The 19545-nt window shown below is 44.8% G+C and overlaps 1 protein-coding gene across 1 annotated transcript; it reads right to left on the reverse strand.

The window, feature by feature from the left end:
• Nucleotides 1–383: 383 nt before the first annotated feature.
• Nucleotides 384–19104, reverse strand: TKTL1 (transketolase like 1). The gene is made up of 12 exons (XM_036111210.2): nucleotides 18990–19104; nucleotides 15547–15644; nucleotides 14427–14618; nucleotides 14220–14347; nucleotides 12563–12756; nucleotides 9110–9274; nucleotides 8426–8582; nucleotides 6525–6655; nucleotides 4510–4593; nucleotides 2242–2338; nucleotides 1992–2111; nucleotides 384–618 (listed from the first exon to the last, which is right to left on the reverse strand). The coding sequence occupies exons 1-12, from the start codon at nucleotides 19071–19073 to the stop codon at nucleotides 446–448; spliced, it is 1623 nt and encodes a 540-aa protein (XP_035967103.1). The 5' UTR covers nucleotides 19074–19104; the 3' UTR covers nucleotides 384–445.
• Between the last annotated feature and the right edge of the window lie 441 nt (nucleotides 19105–19545).

Raw genomic sequence — 19545 nt, forward strand, 5'->3', positions numbered from 1 at the left:
GAGGACGTTCCAGGGCACCTACAGTCACACTGTCCCCAGGAAGCTGCAGGTAGGATGGCAGCACGCAAACTGTCAGATGAGGACAGCTGTGTGTGGCAGGGTGCTACAGGGCCACAACATGTGAGCGATTGCAGTTGACAGTGCAATTTACACTTTCTTTACTTACAATACACATTTAAGAAACTTATCCTACGTTGATCCCTAACCCAGTTACCCGTTGTCTTATCAGAAGTTTTGTCAGCTATTCTCTTATTTGTAATCTTATTAATGAGTCAAAGACGAGAGTTACACTTGTATATGTACTTATGATATAACAGGAAAGTAGTTAACTTGCTTAAATTTTTAAGAAAATACAACTGTATAGATTTAAATGATAAGTCTGGCAACAAGCATAAATGTAAGGTAGAGAAGCCAGTCTTCCCAGTCTAATGCCAACTAATGTATTTTAGTTCATTAAAATACATTTCACGGCCACTATGATGTGTCTGGCACTGATTCCATACATATCCAGCAGCTCACTCGGCTTCCCACTCTGAGGCACTCCGGGCACTGCCAGCTGATGGACCAAGATGTCAGGATCCATGGAGACAGCTGCAGAGACAGCCTCCCCGATGCCACCTGGGGAAACAAGGGACAGGAGGCTCTATTCTGGTAGTGGCTAGTCAGCCTTAAAGCCCCCAAATATAGAGGCCTTTGAATTTGCTGGTTCCTTGGTAAAAATATTTTTCACTAGGCACTGATTCATGGGACAGTCATCCTCTGTCCTCTGACTAGCCAGAAGAGTCCTCATTCAAAACTGTGGGTCTCCAGGGTTGCCTGGGTGGCTCAGTTGGTGAAGTGTCTGCCTTTTGGCTCAGGTCATGATCTTAGGGTCCTGGGACCGAGGTCTCTGTTCAGTGGGGAGTCCACTTTTCCCTCTCCCCTCCCCGCTCTCAAATAAATAAAGTCTTTTAAAAAACCCCACAAAACCTGTGAGTCTCCAAATTGCTCCCAGCCCCACTACAGCAGGAGCTCTCTCAACTGGGGCTCCACAGACGCAGGGGGTCTACAAGCTCAGGTTCTTAAGGCTCTCAGCAACCCCAAAATGATTAAACCATCCAATAAACTATACAGAAAAGAACGACTAGGCAGGCCCTCGGCTGACACCTGGACAATGGGCTGGTGCGAGGCCCTGTGAGCACGTGTTTTCCTCTGGGAGTCAGGAAGTTTGGTGTGTGTCTGGCAGAGGGGGTGTGACCAGTGCCCAATAAAACCCAGGTGCTGAGTCTTGAGTCTCCAGTGATGCAATTTGTCACTACTGGAGAAGGGAGAGCACTCAGCAGGCCCCTCATGGAAGGGAGGGAAGGAACTGAAGGTGTGCGGTTCTCCACCTGTGTCTTCTGTTCTCGTGGGTCCTGGTGTGTGTCCTTTCCCTACAATAAACCTCAGCTGTGAAAGCACTGAGAGTGCTCCTAGAAAATCACTATGGCTCACGGATGTGTTCTTGGGCCCCTGACACATGCACATATGAAACTCCCCACTCCCTCATATGTCCCACCTAACCTTCCCAGCCCCCTCCTCCCTAGTCACACAGTTTTTCTGCATTTGCTGTGTTCTCTGCTTACAAGGCACTATTCCCCTTTTGGGAGGGGAGCAAATTATTAATCATTCAAAACTCAAGCACAACTGTGAAGCTTTTTAAGACCCCTCCCTACCCACAATGCTGAGTTAGACACTCCTTTGTGCTGCCACTGAGCCACCTGGGCACCAGGCGCTGCACTGTGCTGAGGTCATACAAATGAGTATGGGCATGGCCTCACCCTAAGGAACAAGTGTAGGTGGATTAAGAGACCCCTACACAACAATACACTTGCAAAGAGCAGTAATAACGGTTGTTAGATGAGTGTCTGGCTGGATGATACCCAGGGGCATGTCATGCTTCCAATCATGGAAATCAAAAACACATCCCACCAAAGCAGACTTTCAAAATGATCTTCAAGCCTTGCACATACCTTCTGGGTAGTGATCCTCCACTGTGATAATACGGCCACCTGTGGCTTTGGCATTAGAGATAATGGTGGTAACATCCAGGGGTTTAATGCTGAACAGGTCAATGACACGGATGGAAATATCTGGAAAAGATCAATATCCAGCTTTGTATGTGAAACAGACTTAGAATAAAGACCAATTGGGACACATGAGGCAGCCCAAGTCCTACCTCTCCCCAGCTTAAACTTCAATGTCCAGCAACAACCAACTGACCTTGCTTGGAAAGATCTTCGGCAGCTGCTAAGGCTTCATGCAGAGTAACTCCAGCTCCAATAACTGTGACTTTGTCATTGACACTGTGGCGGACGACCTGGTATTGTGCCCATAGAACAAAAAAGCTGTAGTTACTATGCACAGAACGCATCTCAAAGAGAACACTGCTATGCTGCTCTTCCCCAATCCTACCAATTTCACTTCTTAATTCACTATATAAAAAAGCTGAATCAGTACACTAACAAGGACACCCTTTTTGATAAACCCTACTTAATGTTCATTTTTAGAAATTCATCTACCATGCTTCATGATTTACGGTGCCTAATTACTAAGTTCTTATCGAATACCCTTTAGCAAAGAAGGTGGATTTCAAACTGGGATCTGAAAGGCAGAAGACCAGAAGCAAATTGTATGGACCATATGTTGCAGACCAGACTCACTCACAGAGGTCTAGAGAGGTTACCATCCCTGGACTACTTGGACATCTTGTTGGGGCATGCACACAGATTGGACTCTGATAAGGAACAAGTTAACGGGGATCATTTTGGGGCATTTGCAACATGCTCTCTGCCCAGCACCTTGCATGCCCAAGGGCCCTGTAAGGCCCATGCATTGGAGGCTCATTCTGTGGCTGGGCAAAGTGAATCTCAGAGTGGGAGGAACTCGCCCAGCTTAACACTGAGGCTAGCAGGCAGGCCTGTCTGACATCAAAGTCCACACTCTTAACCACTTGCTATTCTGCAAGCAAAGACAGGGGCTTAGCCTTTTTTGGTAGAGTTTTATTTTCTCCAAAGCCACCCAACCAAAGGCATCTGAAATTATTCTTCATTTCATCCCTTTGTATAGGTTTCCTTGTAGCTTAAGAACCACTGCTGACAGTACAAATATTCAGGGCTTCTAAGCCACCCCATTCTATTGAGAATGTCCTAGCTTTTTCATATGCATACATATAAACACACACACACTCTCTCCCACACCCTATCTATGTCCTCTTTGCAAAACCTAGCTATTGAATTATCTATGGCATGCACATTATCACACACATTTTAACTCACATCCGTTACCATCAGGAAATTTACTTCATTTTGTCAGGACGGGGCAAATATTAGGGGGGGGAAAAAAAGACAGGATATGAAAAAGCTCTGCAAATCACATGATGTTACCGAGACCTGCCCCCTCCACCCTCAGAGGCAAACATCCTTGAGTTTCAATGTGAGAGTATGGGCGGGGAACAACAAAACCTGTAGTTAACACTGAAGGTGAGTACTGCCGCTTTCTCATTCAGTACTGTCCAGCTACCTAGTAGAGGTCATGGAATGTTCTGGATAACCCGCTTTTTTGTGGCACTAAAGCCAATCACTGCTCAGTCATTCTGAGCACTAAAAACGAATTCTGCAGCAGCCTAGCTATTAGCCATCAAGTCAGAGGTCACATGTTGCTCCTTTATGACTGGCTATTGCTCTTTCACACGTTTGAGTATTAATGATATTCTAAAAAAGCTTAAAAGATAAAAGCAAAATATAAAACTATCTGATGCAGCATGATCTCCTTTATGATATATCGCCTTAAAAAAGGCAGGAAGGAAACATGCCCAAACACCTATAAGCCCTGCTCTCCAGGTGATGGAGCAGAGCCACTTATTTTCTCCAGACTCTGCTGGTTTTCTGCACACATGGCCCCGACAGAGGCCAGGTCAATGCCTGGGTCTGAGTTTTGGTCTTGCTGCTCACTAACTGTGAACCCTGAGTAAGCTGCTTACCTTCTCTCATCTACAACACAGGGCTGCTAACAATCTGTGCTTCTAGGGCTCTTGTGAGAACACAGAAGATCGGAAGTCCCCAGTGATGCTAGCCTTTATCAGGCCCATGGGCAATGCATTCATGTTCTCTTTTATTCTTGGCTTGGATCTGCAAAACCCCAATCTAACAGATTTGTTATTAATTTGAAATGGGTTCTATTATTTGTTTGGCTTGAGGCTGTGGTAATTTACACCAAAAAACTCAAGTACATTTAAGTTGTTACCACTTTATCCTTACAAGTTCAACAAAGAGAAACTCCATTTGGAAAAGAGAAAAGTTTACCTCAGACTGGCAGTGGTAGAATGTTCCTTTCTGAGGAAAAGCAGGCAAAGCTCACAATTGATTTTTTTTAAACTAGAGCAAAGAAAGGATCAAACCTCGACTGTGGGGATACCTAGTGCTAACTTTAGACCACTTCTCTCCACGTGAAAGGATACTAGAAGACACTGGAGAACTTTTAAGGCCTTACCTTGGCCTGTCCGATCACAAAGCTTTCTTGTGGGGTGTAAATCACTGCAGTTTCCGGTCTGCTGGTCCGAATATAGCACATCCCCTAGGGCATAAAACCAGAGCCACAATTTTAAAAAAATCAAACTAAATTTCCAACTAATAAACCTGTTCTTTTAAAAAAACTTTTTTCAAACAAGATTTTATTTATTTTGACAGAGACACCGCGAGAGAGGGAACACAAGCAGGGGGAGTGGGAGAGGGAGAAGCAGGCTTCCCGCGGAGCAGAGAGTCTGATCCCAGGACCCTGGGATCATGACCTGAGCCGGAGGCAGACAGGCAGACGCTCAACGACTGAGCCACCCAGGCGCCCCTAATAAACCTGTTTTAAAAGAGGGAGGGGGGAGGAAGACTAAACAGTTCTTTTTACTAAAAACAAAGTGCACATTTTGGAACAAAGAATAAGCACCTACAACCACTGGCAAACAGGTCAGTGTCACCTGATCAGATTACTACCAAACCAGGCAAAAGCCTATGTAGGACCTGGGCAGATGCCCTCAGTGACAAACTTTCTATGCTGTCACATTCAATGGTAGGAAAGCTTTCTTAAATACATAGACTCGTTCTGTCTCCACAGAACACAAATTCAGGCCACAGCACTGACTCATGTTTAATACAAAGCCCAGAACACAATGTTAAGTAAGCAACTAATTTTTGCCATAACTTGTAATACTTAGTTCTTAGAAATACCTTACACGCTGGAATATAAAAAGACTTGCTATTTTACCAATGAGAAAATGTAAGTAAATACATTTTTATCAACTTAAACAGAGCATAAATACTCAAGTGTCTAAAGTATTTGGTAATTTATACACATATTTAAACTACACATTATAAACTGATATATTAATTTAGAAACACTTACTCTGTTCATTTCTTCACATGTTATAAACCAATTCTATTCAGTGCTTTTATTGAGATAAAATTTACTTAAGTGGAGTACTCCACAAATTCTAACAAAGGCACGTACCATGTAACTATCACCTGAGTATGAATAACATTTGCACCTGCCAGAAAGTTTCCTCAGGTCTCTCTCCACTCTCCCCACCTGAAAAGCAACCTCTAATTTCTATCACCACAGCTTTGCCTTTTTTGAACTTTCAAGAAATGGGATCTTGCAGCACAGAGGAGATCACTCTATATATGCACAGACATAAAGCAATTTCCGGATACAGTAAGTAAAAAAGTATAGACAAATACATACAGTGGTTTAAAAAAAAAAGGTCAAAGAATCATAGGTCTCTAATGTGTCAAAAATACTTAGGAACTTGCATAACCTATCCCAACCATGCCCAGGGCTGTCTATGCAGGACCATGGGTGAGTGCAAAGATGGGTGTTGAGGGGAGTCTGGTGACCATTAGCTGGAGCAGATGAAAAGGTACAGACTCTGTCCTCTAGTCTCCCCTGCAGTTGGGTTCTAGACAGGAATTAGGCTGTCCATCTGCTGCCCTTGTGTGAAACATGAGGAACAAGTGGGACAGAATTCATACTCTTGTCCTTCTAAGATGTTTGGAGGGCAGACTAGGACTGAGGACTCTGAGGTTTGTTTGCAGTGGAGACACTGGCCACTCTTCAAGCTTTCTGGATCTCACGAGGTGGTGACGGCATAGGGTGTATCTAAGACCAGCATTCGAGCCTGCTGGAGCCCACTCCTGTGGCATTGCTGACAGCCCCCTTCTCGGAGCCTCCAGGGCACACTCTTCTCTCATGCTGAGCCCTGCCCCGTATGGGCCATCAGATGTTGTTTGGCATCCTTTTGCACTTGTACAACATGATTGTGTTCACGTTTTATGTGTGTAATCACCTTTTTTGGGCAATTATTCTTTTTTAAAGGAATCCTACAACATTATCTTCCACAATGAATATCTATTATCTTTACACTGAGAAAAAAACCGAGAAAACCCAACCATCAGTATCAAACTAGTAGCAGAGCCCAGAAGCATTTTCTGTCCGAACCAACGTCCCCTTAAAAATACCTTGGTATTGGCTGCCAGGAAAATAGCATGCTCCGTTGAGATGGCATCACTTGGATAGAAAATAGTGCAGTTGGGAATGGATCGGAACATGGCCAGATCTTCCAGGGCCATCTGGGAGGGACCATCTTCACCTGAGAAAGCAAAGCCACAGCCCAACAAAAACATCATCAAGGGTCAACTGGGAACCTGCCCTCTGCTGGATAAGGAACAGCTTATTGCCATGGTGGGGGGGGACCCCACACCTGTAGCAGAACACTACAAAACCGTTCAATTCTTTTGTCAACATGATGCCTTATAATTATAATGAACTGTCACATCTTTATTTCCCTTGAGACATCACAGTGACGCTGTGGGTTAGGATCCTAATTGACCTTCCAGATCAAAATACCAGTGGTCTCATCTGGCCCTGACCCTCGCCAATGTCTGGCATTCAGTCATTGGCACTGCTATCCATGGTGACTCGATGCTCTTTTCCCTGAGCTCTGGTAGCCAAGTTGGCCCCATCAAGTCTCTGTGCCCCTGTCGTCTTCTCCTTAGGAGGATCCCTTCAGAGTCTGTCCTTCCTTCTCCTCTCCTCTTCTATAATTCTCCGTCAAGAGACTGGGGTTTCAAATTGAAGTGGTCTTACTCATTTCTTGAGACCTTCAAAGTACCTGAGCATACCTTTGGGGTATTCTTGGGGGTGCTGTTTTAAGTAAAGGGGGTCTTAGGGTATGCTTGGGAAGAGAGCTTCTGGCGAGAAATGCTGAGCAAAGAGAAAGCCCAATGTACACCACAGCAGCCTAGCTCTTCCAGCTAGGAAAGGGATGGTCACTGTGCACAGTGCCTTGCCTGGGAAAACTATCTAACCTTAGGACCCTAGCTCCTCTGGTTGGACCTAGAGCCACTTCGTCACTTAGCTGACTGATTTTAACACTTACACTACACCTGACCCCGGGCAAAGACCCTGGACTCTGGGCCAGGCTGTCTGCCTGGCTCAGTCCTGAAATGCTGTTGGCCTTTCTCTCTTCCCACTCTGCACCTACCATCTGGCCCATTCAAAGACTTCTCCCAGTAAGTCCCAGAGAGGACTCCCAAAGTCCACTTCCCAGGCCCCCTCCCCTCCAGCATTCTAGCAGTGTACACAAGCTGTCACATCTACCTAGAGGACCTACTCCACCAAAGGCACATCTTGTCATTTCTGTCATTCATGAACACAACTCTCTGATGTCTCTCAAGCAAGAAATTACTGGAGACTTTAACTTTTTGTGCAATTTTGGACTCCTCCACCAGTCAGAAATGTTGACCTCTTTCTTCAGACTCTTACAGATTCACCCTTACTTTCTATCTACTTCTACTGCACACTGTATCTCAATCCTTTTTCTGACTTCCCTGTTTCCCGTTGTTTCTGTCTAGCCTGTCCTGCCAGGTTAATGCCCTAGAGCTATATTTGCCTCAGCCTCACTCCTCTGCATCCCACTCTTCAAGACTTCCGGTTCCATCTGACCAGGAAGCTCAGCCTAGACAGAGAGCCCCAGCAATCTGTGCTCACTTCCCTGGACCCATGCTGCTTGTCCCCACTTAGACAAAGGGCACCACACTAAGAGCAGAAAGAAGTCTGTGATGCTGGGGTGGCCCGATTCATACCCAGTATGCAGCTCGATACATAATGCGCACTCAGGACAGATCATTGTTTCTCAATGACTGAAAGAGTGGGCACTTTACAGTAACACCAAGAAATCCTCTCAAAAGTAACCCAGTGTCCGGAACTTTTAAAACACAACATGGCATGAAAAAAAGAAAGGTTATAAATAATCAAACATTATGGAACCCCCAAGTACATTGGTGGGTCAATCGCTCACATGCTAATCTTTCTCTGTAAGGGAAGAAGGCTATCAATATGAAGCACTGAGAACTCATACCAACGGATACCCCACAGTGGGACCCAATAAGGTTGATGTTGATTTGAGAGATGGCTCCCATCCGGATTTGATCAAATGCTCGGGTCAAGAAGGCAGCGAAGGTGCTAGCAAAAGCAATGGTCCGACCATGGGTGGCGCATCCTAGTGCCACGCTCACCTGCAACACAAAGATGAATCAGAACACCCTTGGAACGGTTGCCAGAGAAGCACCATGAATGAATGTGCAGGCTGGCAGAGGCAGGGACATAGCCAGCTGGCTGTGGACACCCATCTAAAGGGGGATCCCTGCTTGGCTCCAGTCAACTGGTAGGAGGAGGGAATGCTGTCTCCGTGCTGACAGATCTTCCTAACACCTAAAGAACACCTAAAGCTGCTGGCAAGCTTGGGATACTTCAGGTCTGGAGCCCTGGGGTCATGGCTGTGACTCTTGGCCTGCTGCCCTTAGTGTACCTGGAGATGGTTCTGGGCAGTCTACTATGCCCCTCCTAGCAGTCCCAGAAGCCACCCCACAAACTGCCTGGCTACTCTTTACTTGTTTCCTCAGAGACATTTTTATTTTTTTCTCTGGTTCCTTTGCTTTTATAAATGGAAAGAAAACTGTAATTTGGGGCTGGCCTCCTGTACCCAGTAGGCAACTGTTAAGTCAGTGTGAAGGCCCAAGAGGGATGCCCACAGCACACGCACCATGTTTTGCTCAGCAATAAAACATTCGACGAACCGCTCAGGGTGCTCTCTCTTGAATATGTCTGAGAAGGTGGAGTTCTTGGTGTCACCATCCAGCACAATGACTCTATCGTTTGCATGGCCCAGCTTAGCCAGAGCCAAACCACATGCTTTCCGAGTAGCTATCTGGAAAAGTCAAACAGTGGAGTTTTTTAGAGCAGATTTAGAAGGAAGGTGAAATTTTGTGGATTACAAATTGTCTTCTATCTTAAGAAATTCATGATTCACCAATAATCTCCTTTAGGATCTTAAAAATGGGTTGCTAGCCAATCTTAAATCCATACTTGACTCACTGGCTATTGATTCTCAAAAATAAGTTTCTTCTTCTGCCCCATTCATATAGTTTATCAAAATATTTAAATGTCACAAAATGCAAATGCTTGTGACTTTTTAAAACTATAAAACTGATAAGGCTAACTGCAAAAAAATAAAATGTAGAACTTTAGAATCATGATACCAGTAATAAAAAATGCCATTAGGATATTATTTGAGATTGGACTGAATTTATGAATTTAGGGGAGAATTGACATCTTCACAATATTGAGTTTTTCTATTAGAAATCAAGGTTTGGCATTTCCTCAAAATGTTAAACAGAGAATTATCACATGACCCAGCAGTTCTACTCCCAGGTATATACCCAAGAGAAAAATATATCTCAACAGAAACTTGTACACAAATGTTCAAAGTAGCAATATTCACAATAGCCAAAAGGTAGAAACAACCCAAATGTCCATCAAAGATTGAATAGGTAAACAAAATGTATGGCATATTCATAAAATGGAATGCTGTACATGCCACAACAGGGATGGACCTCAGTGACTGTGCTAAGGCAAAGAAACCAGGCAAAAATTTCACGTATTATATGACCCCATTTATATGAAATGTCCAAAATAGGCAACTTTACAGAAACAGAAAGTAGATGAATAGTTACTAGGGGCTGGACGGAATGGAGAATGACTGCTAATGGGTGTGGGGTTTCTTTCTTTTTTTCAAAGATTTGAGAGAGCATGAGTTGAGGGGGAGGGGGCAGAGGGAGAGGGAGTAGCAGGCTCCCCGCTGAACAGGGAGCCCAAAGTGGGGCTCAATCCCAGAACCCTGGGATCATGACCTGAGCCCAAGGCAGATGCTTAACCTACTGAGCCACCCAGACACCCCGGGGGTAGGGTTTCTTCTGGGGGTGATGGAAATGCTCTAAGATCGAGTGTGGTGATAGTTGCAGGATTTGGTTAATATGCTTAAACCATTGGGGTGCCTGGGTGGCTCAGATGGTTAAGCGTCTGCCTTCGGCTCGGGTCATGATCCCAGAGTCCTGGGATCGAGCCCCGCATCGGGCTCCCTGCTCAAGTGGGGAGCCTGCTTCTCCCTCTCCCTCTGCCATTCTCTCCGCTTGTGCTCTCTGGCTCTATCTCTCTGTCAAATAAATAAAATCTTTAAAAAGAAAAAAAAATGCTTAAACCATTAAAATTGTACACTTCAAACAGATGACTGTATATATAGGGAGTCATTCTCTCAATAAAGTCATTACTAAAAAAACAAAATTTGCTTCTTTGTCTTTATCTAAACACTTAAAACGTATTTTTGGGGGGGCAGGAAGGGCAGAGGTAAAGAGAGAGAATCTCAAGCAGGCTCCATGCCCAGCTCAGAGCCTGATGTGGGGTTTGATCTCACAACCCTGAGATCATGGCCTGAGCTGAAACCAAGAGTCAGATGCTTAACCAACTGAGCCACCCAGGTGCCCCTATTTTTTTAAATAAACAATTCATGTAGACAGTACAAAATTCAAGGTCTGAAAGGCTATGGAGCAAAGAGGCCATCTTCTCCCTGATCTCTTGTCCCCCAGCCACCCAGTCCCCTGTCCAGAGGTAGGCAGAAATGATGAATCTATGTAGCATCTTTTTGGGAATGGTCTATGAACAAGTATTTGTTGAGCACCCAGGTGCCCCTATGATGCCCCCTTTTAAGATTTTCTACACAAAGGAAAATTACACTCTATGCTGCTTTACAACTTAAAAAAATTTTAATAATAGGGCACCTGGGTGGCTCAGTTGTGTGTCCACTTATGGCTCATGTCATGATGGGGGGAGTGGTCCCTGCTTAGTGGGGAGTCTGCTTCTCCCTCTCCCTCTGCTCATGCTCTAATAAATAAATAAATCTTTTAAAAAAATTTTAATAGGGTGCCTGGATGGCTCAGATGGTTAAGCGTCTGCCTTCGGCTCAGGTAATGATCCCGGGGTCCTGGGATCGAGTCCTGCATCAGGCTCCCTGCTAGGCGGGGAGCCTGCTTCTCCCTCCGCCTCTCTCTGACTCTCATGAATAAATAAATAAAACATAAAATTTTTTTTTAATAATTTGGGCAAGTTCTTAGCCTCTAGATGGGTCATTTCCAATTTCCTCAGCATTCAGTGCTGCAATCAACATTCATTCTTATAGATACATCTGCATACTTCTGTAGGACAAATTCCTGTGAGTTCTACTATTTGTTCCAAGTGTGTTCACAGTTAAAAGTGTTGCCAAAAGTATCCTTCATTAATATGTGCTTTTCCCTGATTAACGCCTTTTTTTGTTTTCTCATTTCGTGAGTCGTCAAAATTCATTTATTTTAACCCATATTACCAGAACAAAAAACATAAGCAACGCTACAAATGTCTCCAAATAAAGAAAAGAAAAAAGGATTAGAAAATATTTCCTTCCTCTTGGGCTCATCACCACCTTGTTTTCTTAGGTCCTGAAGACACAGCCTATTTTGGGTCTGCTATAATATACCAAAAAGGCAGAATATAAACATGGTAAAAGGCTTTATGTTCAGGGTTTCATGCCTAATTTGTTTCCTTTTTGAAGAATTGGTCTTTGATGAATTGACCTACTTCTTTCTGTAATCTAGGGAATAAGTTTGAAGCCAGGTCCCCACCCTTAGAGTAGACACAAAACAGTGGCAGTTTCATGCACATGAGACTGCCAGACCACAAACTGAATTTTGCAAGCAAAAGCTGTGCAGTACTAGGTGTTAATAAATATCAGCTGACCGCTAAGAAAATTCAGTTTGGTGAGGGGTGCCTGGGTGGCTCAGTCGGTTAAGCGTCTGCCTTCAGCTCAGGTCATGATCCCGGGGTCCTGGGATCTAGTCCGGCGTCGGATTCCCTGCATCGGGCTCCCTGCTCTGCTCAGTGGGGAGTCTGCTTCTCCCTCTGCCCCCTTCCCTCCCACTCACTCTCAAAAATAAATTAGTAAAAAAAAAAATTAAAAAATTAGTAAAATCTTAAAAAAAATAGTAAAGGAGATACTAAAACCACCTCTATTGCTTGTAACCTTTAGTTACATATCATGCAATCTAATAACTGGTTCATCCATGGAGATCAGAGTACACATGAAGAGTCCTGTGTGTATTTAAAAAAAAGCAGAGAACAGTTTGCCTACCTGCTCATCGACTTTGTAAGCAGGTGGAGAGCTCATTTCTATATCCATGATATTGATTTGAGGCGAGTCTTCAATAGGGGGTTTTGGTTCAAGATTCTTGTTAGTCTGTATCTGGCTCTCAATCAGTTTTATAATTGCATCAGCTCTTTCCTTTGGCATTGGTTTTCCATGCCAATTTTCTACATCTTCAACACCTGCGACCAAATAAAACACATTCGTTCCATAAGTATTTAATTGAGTGTCTGTTAGGTCATCTCAAAGACACCCTGATGGAAAAGATGTCAGCCAAGGACCCACAGGAGTAAAAACCTGGCACAGGGAGCCTGAGTTGGTACTGCAGCCCCACAGGACCGCCTAAAAAGTCCCAGAGGCTCTTGAGTAGGGCCACTGGCCCATATACTGGTGAATGGAGTGGAGAGTGTGGGAGATGAGCCTGGAGAGACAGGCAGGGTGGACCATGGAAAATCCTGTGGGTATAAAGAGTTTGAGTTTTGTCAGAAGCAAGACAGGAAACCACTGAGGAATTTGGAGCGGGGAGGTGACTGATCAGATCTTAAATGTAGGAAGATCACCACAGTGGCTGTGTGGAGACTGGCCTGGGGAGACTATAATTAAGGAGAGACGACACGGGTCTGAGCACAGGAGATGGAGAGCAGTGAACAGGTCTGAGATATACTTACTGTAGGAGCAGAATCCATTACAACTGATGACAGACTGGATTTGCATGTAGGGGGCACATAAGGGAGAAGTGAAGGCAAAGATAATACCCAGAATTCTCCCAGGAGCAAATTGGTTAAGTGGTCATTTACTGAACTGGGGATACCACAGTTAAGACTGTATATCTTAAGGGGGCGCCTGGGTGGCTCAGTCGTTAAGCGTCTGCCTTCGGCTCAGGTCATGATCCCAGGGTCCTGGGATCGAGCCCCACATCGGGCTCCCCGCTCCGCAGGAAGCCTGCTTCTCCCCCTCCCACTCTCCCTGCTTGTGTTCCCTCTCTCGCTTTGTCTCTGTCAAATAAATAAAATCTTAAAAAAAAAAAAAAAGACTGTATTTTAGGGAGGAGTCACAGAACAGTTTTATTCTAAAGCACTGATATTAAAACTCACCAGCAATCACACCCTTTGCAACTCTTTATACTTGAAATGAATAATTTCAGGTGTCAGCTTTGAAATCTGCAAGAAGACTTTCAAAACGCCCTTCCTTCCCTGACCCCCAGTTCCACAGGTACCTTTCCCAGAGGTGCTGCTTCACTAGCTCCCTACGTGTCCCCCCAGACAGCGCAGGCGCAGGCAAGGGTGCATGTATGCATGCCCTACCTGCATACCTGTTCGTGCACATAGTAGCACTCTTTCTCACTCTGCACTCCTGTGCAGATCACTCTCTGCCAATTCTCTAACTGATGGACTACCCTCCTAGCCACTCCCTCCTGCACAAAGAAAACCATTGCTCACTTGCTGGGGGTCTGGGCTTCCCCTCCAACCCTAATCAGACCTGCTATCTATGAGGGCCAAGCAAGAGCCTCCAGCACATATTACAGGCATAATCACTGAGCACAAAGCCAGTTTGTCTGCCTTGCCATCCTGAGCCTCCTTCTGCCACATCGCTATGCAGACAGATGTTTTTAAGAACCCTAAGCAGAAAGGAAACATTTGCTTACTTGGAATGCCCCGGCCCTTGAAGGTCTTGGCAACTACAGCACTGGGCTTGTTCTTCACTTGACTTGCCTGCCAGAACACCTGGCACAGTGCCTCCACATCACGGCCATCCACCACGTAAGTATTCCACCTGTCAACCCAGGAGAATGCCAGGTTACAAGGTGAAGGGGGAATTAGACAGAAGGTGACATAAAATAGGACACAGTTACCCAAAGGCTTCACAGCGCTTCTGATAGACATCTATGCAGTGCTCAAGGGGCAAGGCACCACTGTGGCCCAGGCGGTTCACGTCGAAGATGGCCACAAGATTGTCCAGATTGTAGTGGGAAGCAAAAGCCAATGCCTCCCAGACGGAGCCTTCAGAGGACTCGCCATCTCCCATGAGGCAGAACACGCGGTAGCTGGGGCAAGCCAAGAAAGGTTAAGACTGTGCTTAGGGATCTTCTGGGTCACTCAAACAAATATATTTCATGGAGAGAAACAAAGGAACAGACTGAAACAGTTGCTTCACATCATTAAGTTCCTAAGACTATTTCCATTGTCAATTCTGTCCAAACTTGACAGCTAAGGAAACACAGCTTTAAAAACTTGGGCCTCACAAGATGGACTTCACCTTTGGCTAGTTTTCTCATTCTAGCGTTCTTCTGCCATTTCTCTGGGATCCATAAACGAGGGGATGGGGAGAAAGTAGCCCCCTTAAACACCCAAATGACACTTTAAATATACAGGTTTTCTCAGTAAGCTTCGTTTTAAGCACTGCCATCTTCTATTTCTCATCTTACAAATTTATTTACAATAATCATATCAATCAAAACATTCTACCTCAGGAGCATATGTGCTGTTGTAAATGGTAAACTTCTCCGCAACAAAAGCACAAAAATGTTAATAATACCAATAAAACACAACCCCATACCCCCCAAAAATGCTGCAAAATTTTTAAAAAATTTATTAACCACAGGATAGGGACTAATAGAGCAATAATGAGAAATGAAAGAGCCACTGTAGAAAAAGAACCCTTTAATTATTAACATATAGGGGTCCCTAATGCAAATGCACCAGCTACTCACTCTATAACGAAGCTCACGGAGATGCAAAATAAAAAGCTGTCAGTCTTAGAAAATAATAGAAATAAACCTGTTTCTACACTGCAGAACCCAACCAGAGAAGCTAGAACAGTTTCCAGAAACACAATTTCTTTACTGCTTGAACACTTGGTAGTCTGAACTTTCAAAACAATTACCGTCTTCCCAAACTAATAAACCATACATAAAGCCAAAGTGCCCGAGGGATGGGGTGGAAACAAGTAAGTAGTTACTCGGTGTGTCTTACCTTGCTTTGTCAAAGTACTTGCCAGTATAGGCCATCCCGCAAGCGGCCCCCAGTCCTTGCCCGAGCCATCCAGTTGCCACATCAACAAATGAAAGTCTCTGTAAGAGAAGGGACCAAATGAACCTAGATGCACAGGCTGCTCCTTTGAATGGCCCCTCCCACCCTTTAGGGTATCTATCTCTTTACCACATTTACATGCACCCCAAGTCTCAGATCAACATCACCAAGACAAGGGGAGCCATAGTAATCCAAGTTCAACTGAACCCGTGGGAACATACAAAAGGACAGTCTCTCTCCACACAGCAGCCTAAACAGAGCCCAGGAGCAAAGCAGGAAATGTAAGCATGAGCCTTGCCATTTTCATAAGGTCTTTTATCTAGTCATGCACAAACCAGATGTTCAATCTTTTTGGAGAATGTGGGTTCTTAAACAGAAACCAAAAACACTGAAGATGATTACAATTTCCCTGGTTTGTAACTCAGGTCAAATGAGATTTCAGAAGTGGTCATCTAGAAGTGCCAGAAATAAATCACTACACCACTACTCTTCCTCTCCCCTCCTCCTGTGTCTATGCACAAGCTATCTTTATCCCATGGAAAAAATACCCTCTGGGTGCCACAAGGGAGTGCCAAAGGTCCCAAGCTTCCAAAGACACACTGAGCTTATTCAATGCTTCCACTGCCACCACCTTGAACTAGCCACAAACGACTGTCACTGCAGCGACCTCCAAACTTCCCCCCCCATAGCTATTCTCAACACAGCCATCAGGGGGAGCCTGTTAAAACCTGTCCACTCATCACCCTGCAGAGAGACCGGTCCAAGGTCTCTCCATCTCCTGCCAAGTAGAGCCCAAGTTCTTGCACCAGCCTGTCCACTCCAGCCCCCATCTGACATGCTGGTTATCTAGGTTTCTTGTCTGACCCTTCCCACCAATGTCAGCTCCATTCAAGCAAAGAATTAGGTGTTGTTGCTACCAAAGATGGGCCAAAATAGTCTCATCCCTCTCCCGTCCTGCTCCACCCTACCCCTCTGCTCCTCCCAGGGCTCTTAACCTTCTCGACCTTTTCTTCACATGCTTTGTGCCCCCCGAGACTCCCTCTGTTTTGTATCTCTAGCCCGGTAGAACCATACCACTGAAGCTCTTTCTTCCACCCCATGGTTCCTAGCCTTACTCCCATAATAAGGTCTGGCCCCCAGTTGCCTTGTGTGCCCTTGGACTGAGCCTGGGCTCTGCACCCAGACCAACTCTGCTTCCCCCTGGCTTTAAAGCGTGAGGGGTGTGTGTGTAAATGAGCCCACTTCTTCAAGGCTTCTTCATTTTATGGGTATGACGAAGAGTCCCCCTCAGGCAGCAGGAGACTGTAGAACTGATTGAGAAGATTGGCAGACACCAGCATGATGCCTGGCACTGTGGAAGTACTCCCACAGGAGTTCCCTTTTCTTCCCTAAAGACCCTTATGCTGGGTGTAGGGGCATACACTCACAATTTAGGGGGGGGCAAGAGCTACAATAAAAATGCATACTAGGTGCTATGTCCACTCAGAAAAGACTTCTCCCTCAGGTGATAGTCCTCACCTTTGTTCTGGCACAAAGAACAAGTTTACAAAAAAGCCTTCTGGTTTCTTCCCTGGCCTGCTTGACTGGAGAAAACAAGAGCTGATAAATCAAAAACAAAGGCCTAGTGGGGAGAATTGGGGGATCACAAGACCCTCCTCACAAGCCTTCACAGTACTTCACAGTCAGCAATACCAATACTGCCAGGCCTTAACGGTGAGCCTCCTAATGCAGTTGTTTGTGTTGGACGTTCACGCCCCAGAAGCACCAGTAGTGAAAACCTTGGCTCCTTCGCTGTAGCAAGTCCACTCATTCCATTCTCACCACCAATGCCATGATGGACTATGCTCCTATGTGTTTTCTCCTTCCTTCCAATTTTATCTGCTTCTTAAATCTGATGAATATATAAGTTCTGGCAGCTAAACAGTGCCCAGCCTGCTACTGCACACCAGAAAGCCTCTTTATCGCTCTCAGGCCAATAACCATGAATACGATAGCAGCAGTTATGGGATAGTCTAGCCATCTTACCATTTTTTAAACCACAGATGTGAATGCTCATACTGTGTTTCTACAGCTACATTTGTTCAATTTTTATTGTGAAGGAAGGTCAAGCTTATAAAAAATTTTTGAGAATAGTACAATGAAGTCCCATATATTCTTCACCTAGATTCACTGCTAATAGACCATTTTTGCTTCATCTTGCTCTTTTTACACACACAGTCATAAATTTTGGTTTATTTTTTGATAAACCTCATTTGAGATTACATTTCAGACACCAAGACATGGTCAAAATTATGACCCCAGATACTTCAGCCACACCCACATTCTGACTTTTTTTTTTTTTTAAAGTAGGCTCCATGCCCAGTGTGGAGCCCAACATGGGGCTTGAACTCACGACCATGAGATCAAGACCTGAATTGAGATCAAGAGTCAAGACAGTCAACTGACTGAGCCACCTAGGCACCCTCTGTCTTTATTCTTTAAACTAATTCCCACTGCCCAGATCTGGGGTTTGTTTGTACATGGTGCTCTACCAGTTGAATTTTAAATGTTTTGCTTAGGACACAGCAAACTTTCAGATAGCATCAAAAGAACTGCACATTCTTGGGGCGCCTGGGTGGCTCAGTCGTTAAGCGTCTGCCTTCGGCTCAGGTCACGATCCCAGAGTCCTGGGATCAAGCCCCGCATCAGTCTCCCTGCTCCGCGGGAAGCCTGCTTCTCCCTCTCCCACTCCCCCTGCTTGTGTTTCCTCTCTCGCTGTGTCTCTGTCATATAAATAAAATCTTAAAAAACAAACAAACAAACAAAACTGCACATTCTTCTAGATTGACCTTGCTTTTAACATCACTCCTCTTTCCTGTTCCCCAAAGTCATGCAGTACCTGGTACTATACTTAGTATAATGAGAAAGACCCCCATTGTGTCAGGTCAGATCTACAGAGATATGAAAAATAAAGCTTATTGATAGGTAGACTATCAATAAGGGGGGGCTTTGGGTGGTGATTAGGTCAGAAGGGCAGAACCCTCACAAATGAGATTAGTACCCTTATAAAAGAGGGCCTAGAAAGACTATTTCCCCTTCTCCTATGTGAGGATATAATAAAAAATCTGCAACCAGGAAGAAAACTCTCACCAGAATGTGACCATGTGACCCTGACCTTGGACTTCCAGTCTGCAGAACTATTAGAAATAAATTTCTATTGTTTATAAGCCACCCAATCTGTGGTTATTTTGTTATAGCAGACTAAACAGACTAAGACATGAGGCAAAGAAATAATAACCAAAAAGATAAACAGAACCCATTTCAGGCCTGGTTACCACACAATGGGTTTTAAAATCATTTAAAAAAGCAAGCATCTGAGCAGGCCCTGGGCTCCTGTGCAGGCTTACCTTGGAGAGAATGAAACGGTCATTGTCTACGTTCTCCGGATCCTCCTGTTTATATCTCATGATGTGGAAAAACAGCACGGACATGATCTCAGCAGCACTGCTGGAGGATGTAGGGTGGCTTAAAGACAGACATAGCACAGGTCATTTCTCACAGGTAAGTTACTCACCAGGGACACGGTGCATGCGGAGACTTTTAGTACATAAGCTCCTCAGACTGGAAGCAGCAGTCATTTCTCCCAGGCATGGAAGAATCCAGCCAAGGAAAAGGGATGCAGGGTCCCTGCCTCCCAAGTTCATGGCTTTTAAGGATGCTATAAAGCTCAGTAACCTCATAACTTCTCTCCCTGGGGAGAGCAAGACCTCCAAGACCACCCCCCCCAGTTAACGGAGCACCTGTATACTTGGGGCAAGTTCACCTAGTGACTCTGTAAACACTTGAGTATTGTGTAATTTGTTTGAAATCACCTGTGATATCATTAAACACAAACACCATAAAGCAGAAATAAACCCATATGTATATGAGAAACTAATATTTGACAAGGGAGTCAAGAATACT

The sequence above is a fragment of the Halichoerus grypus genome, chromosome X (assembly GCF_964656455.1).
Source record: "Halichoerus grypus chromosome X, mHalGry1.hap1.1, whole genome shotgun sequence".
Lineage (NCBI taxonomy): Eukaryota > Metazoa > Chordata > Mammalia > Carnivora > Phocidae > Halichoerus > Halichoerus grypus.

Excerpts from the sequence above, each read along its gene's own strand:
- TKTL1 (XM_036111210.2), bottom strand. The coding sequence starts at position 19,073 with ATGTCCGTGCTGTTTTTCCACATCATGAGATATAAACAGGAGGATCCG. Across the intron at positions 12,757-14,219 it reads CAAGGGCCGGGGCATTCCAA|GTGTTGAAGATGTAGAAAAT; the intron begins GTAAGCAAATGT and ends ATTTGGTCGCAG. Across the intron at positions 619-1,991 it reads GGAGGATCACTACCCAGAAG|GTGGCATCGGGGAGGCTGTC; the intron begins GTATGTGCAAGG and ends TTGTTTCCCCAG.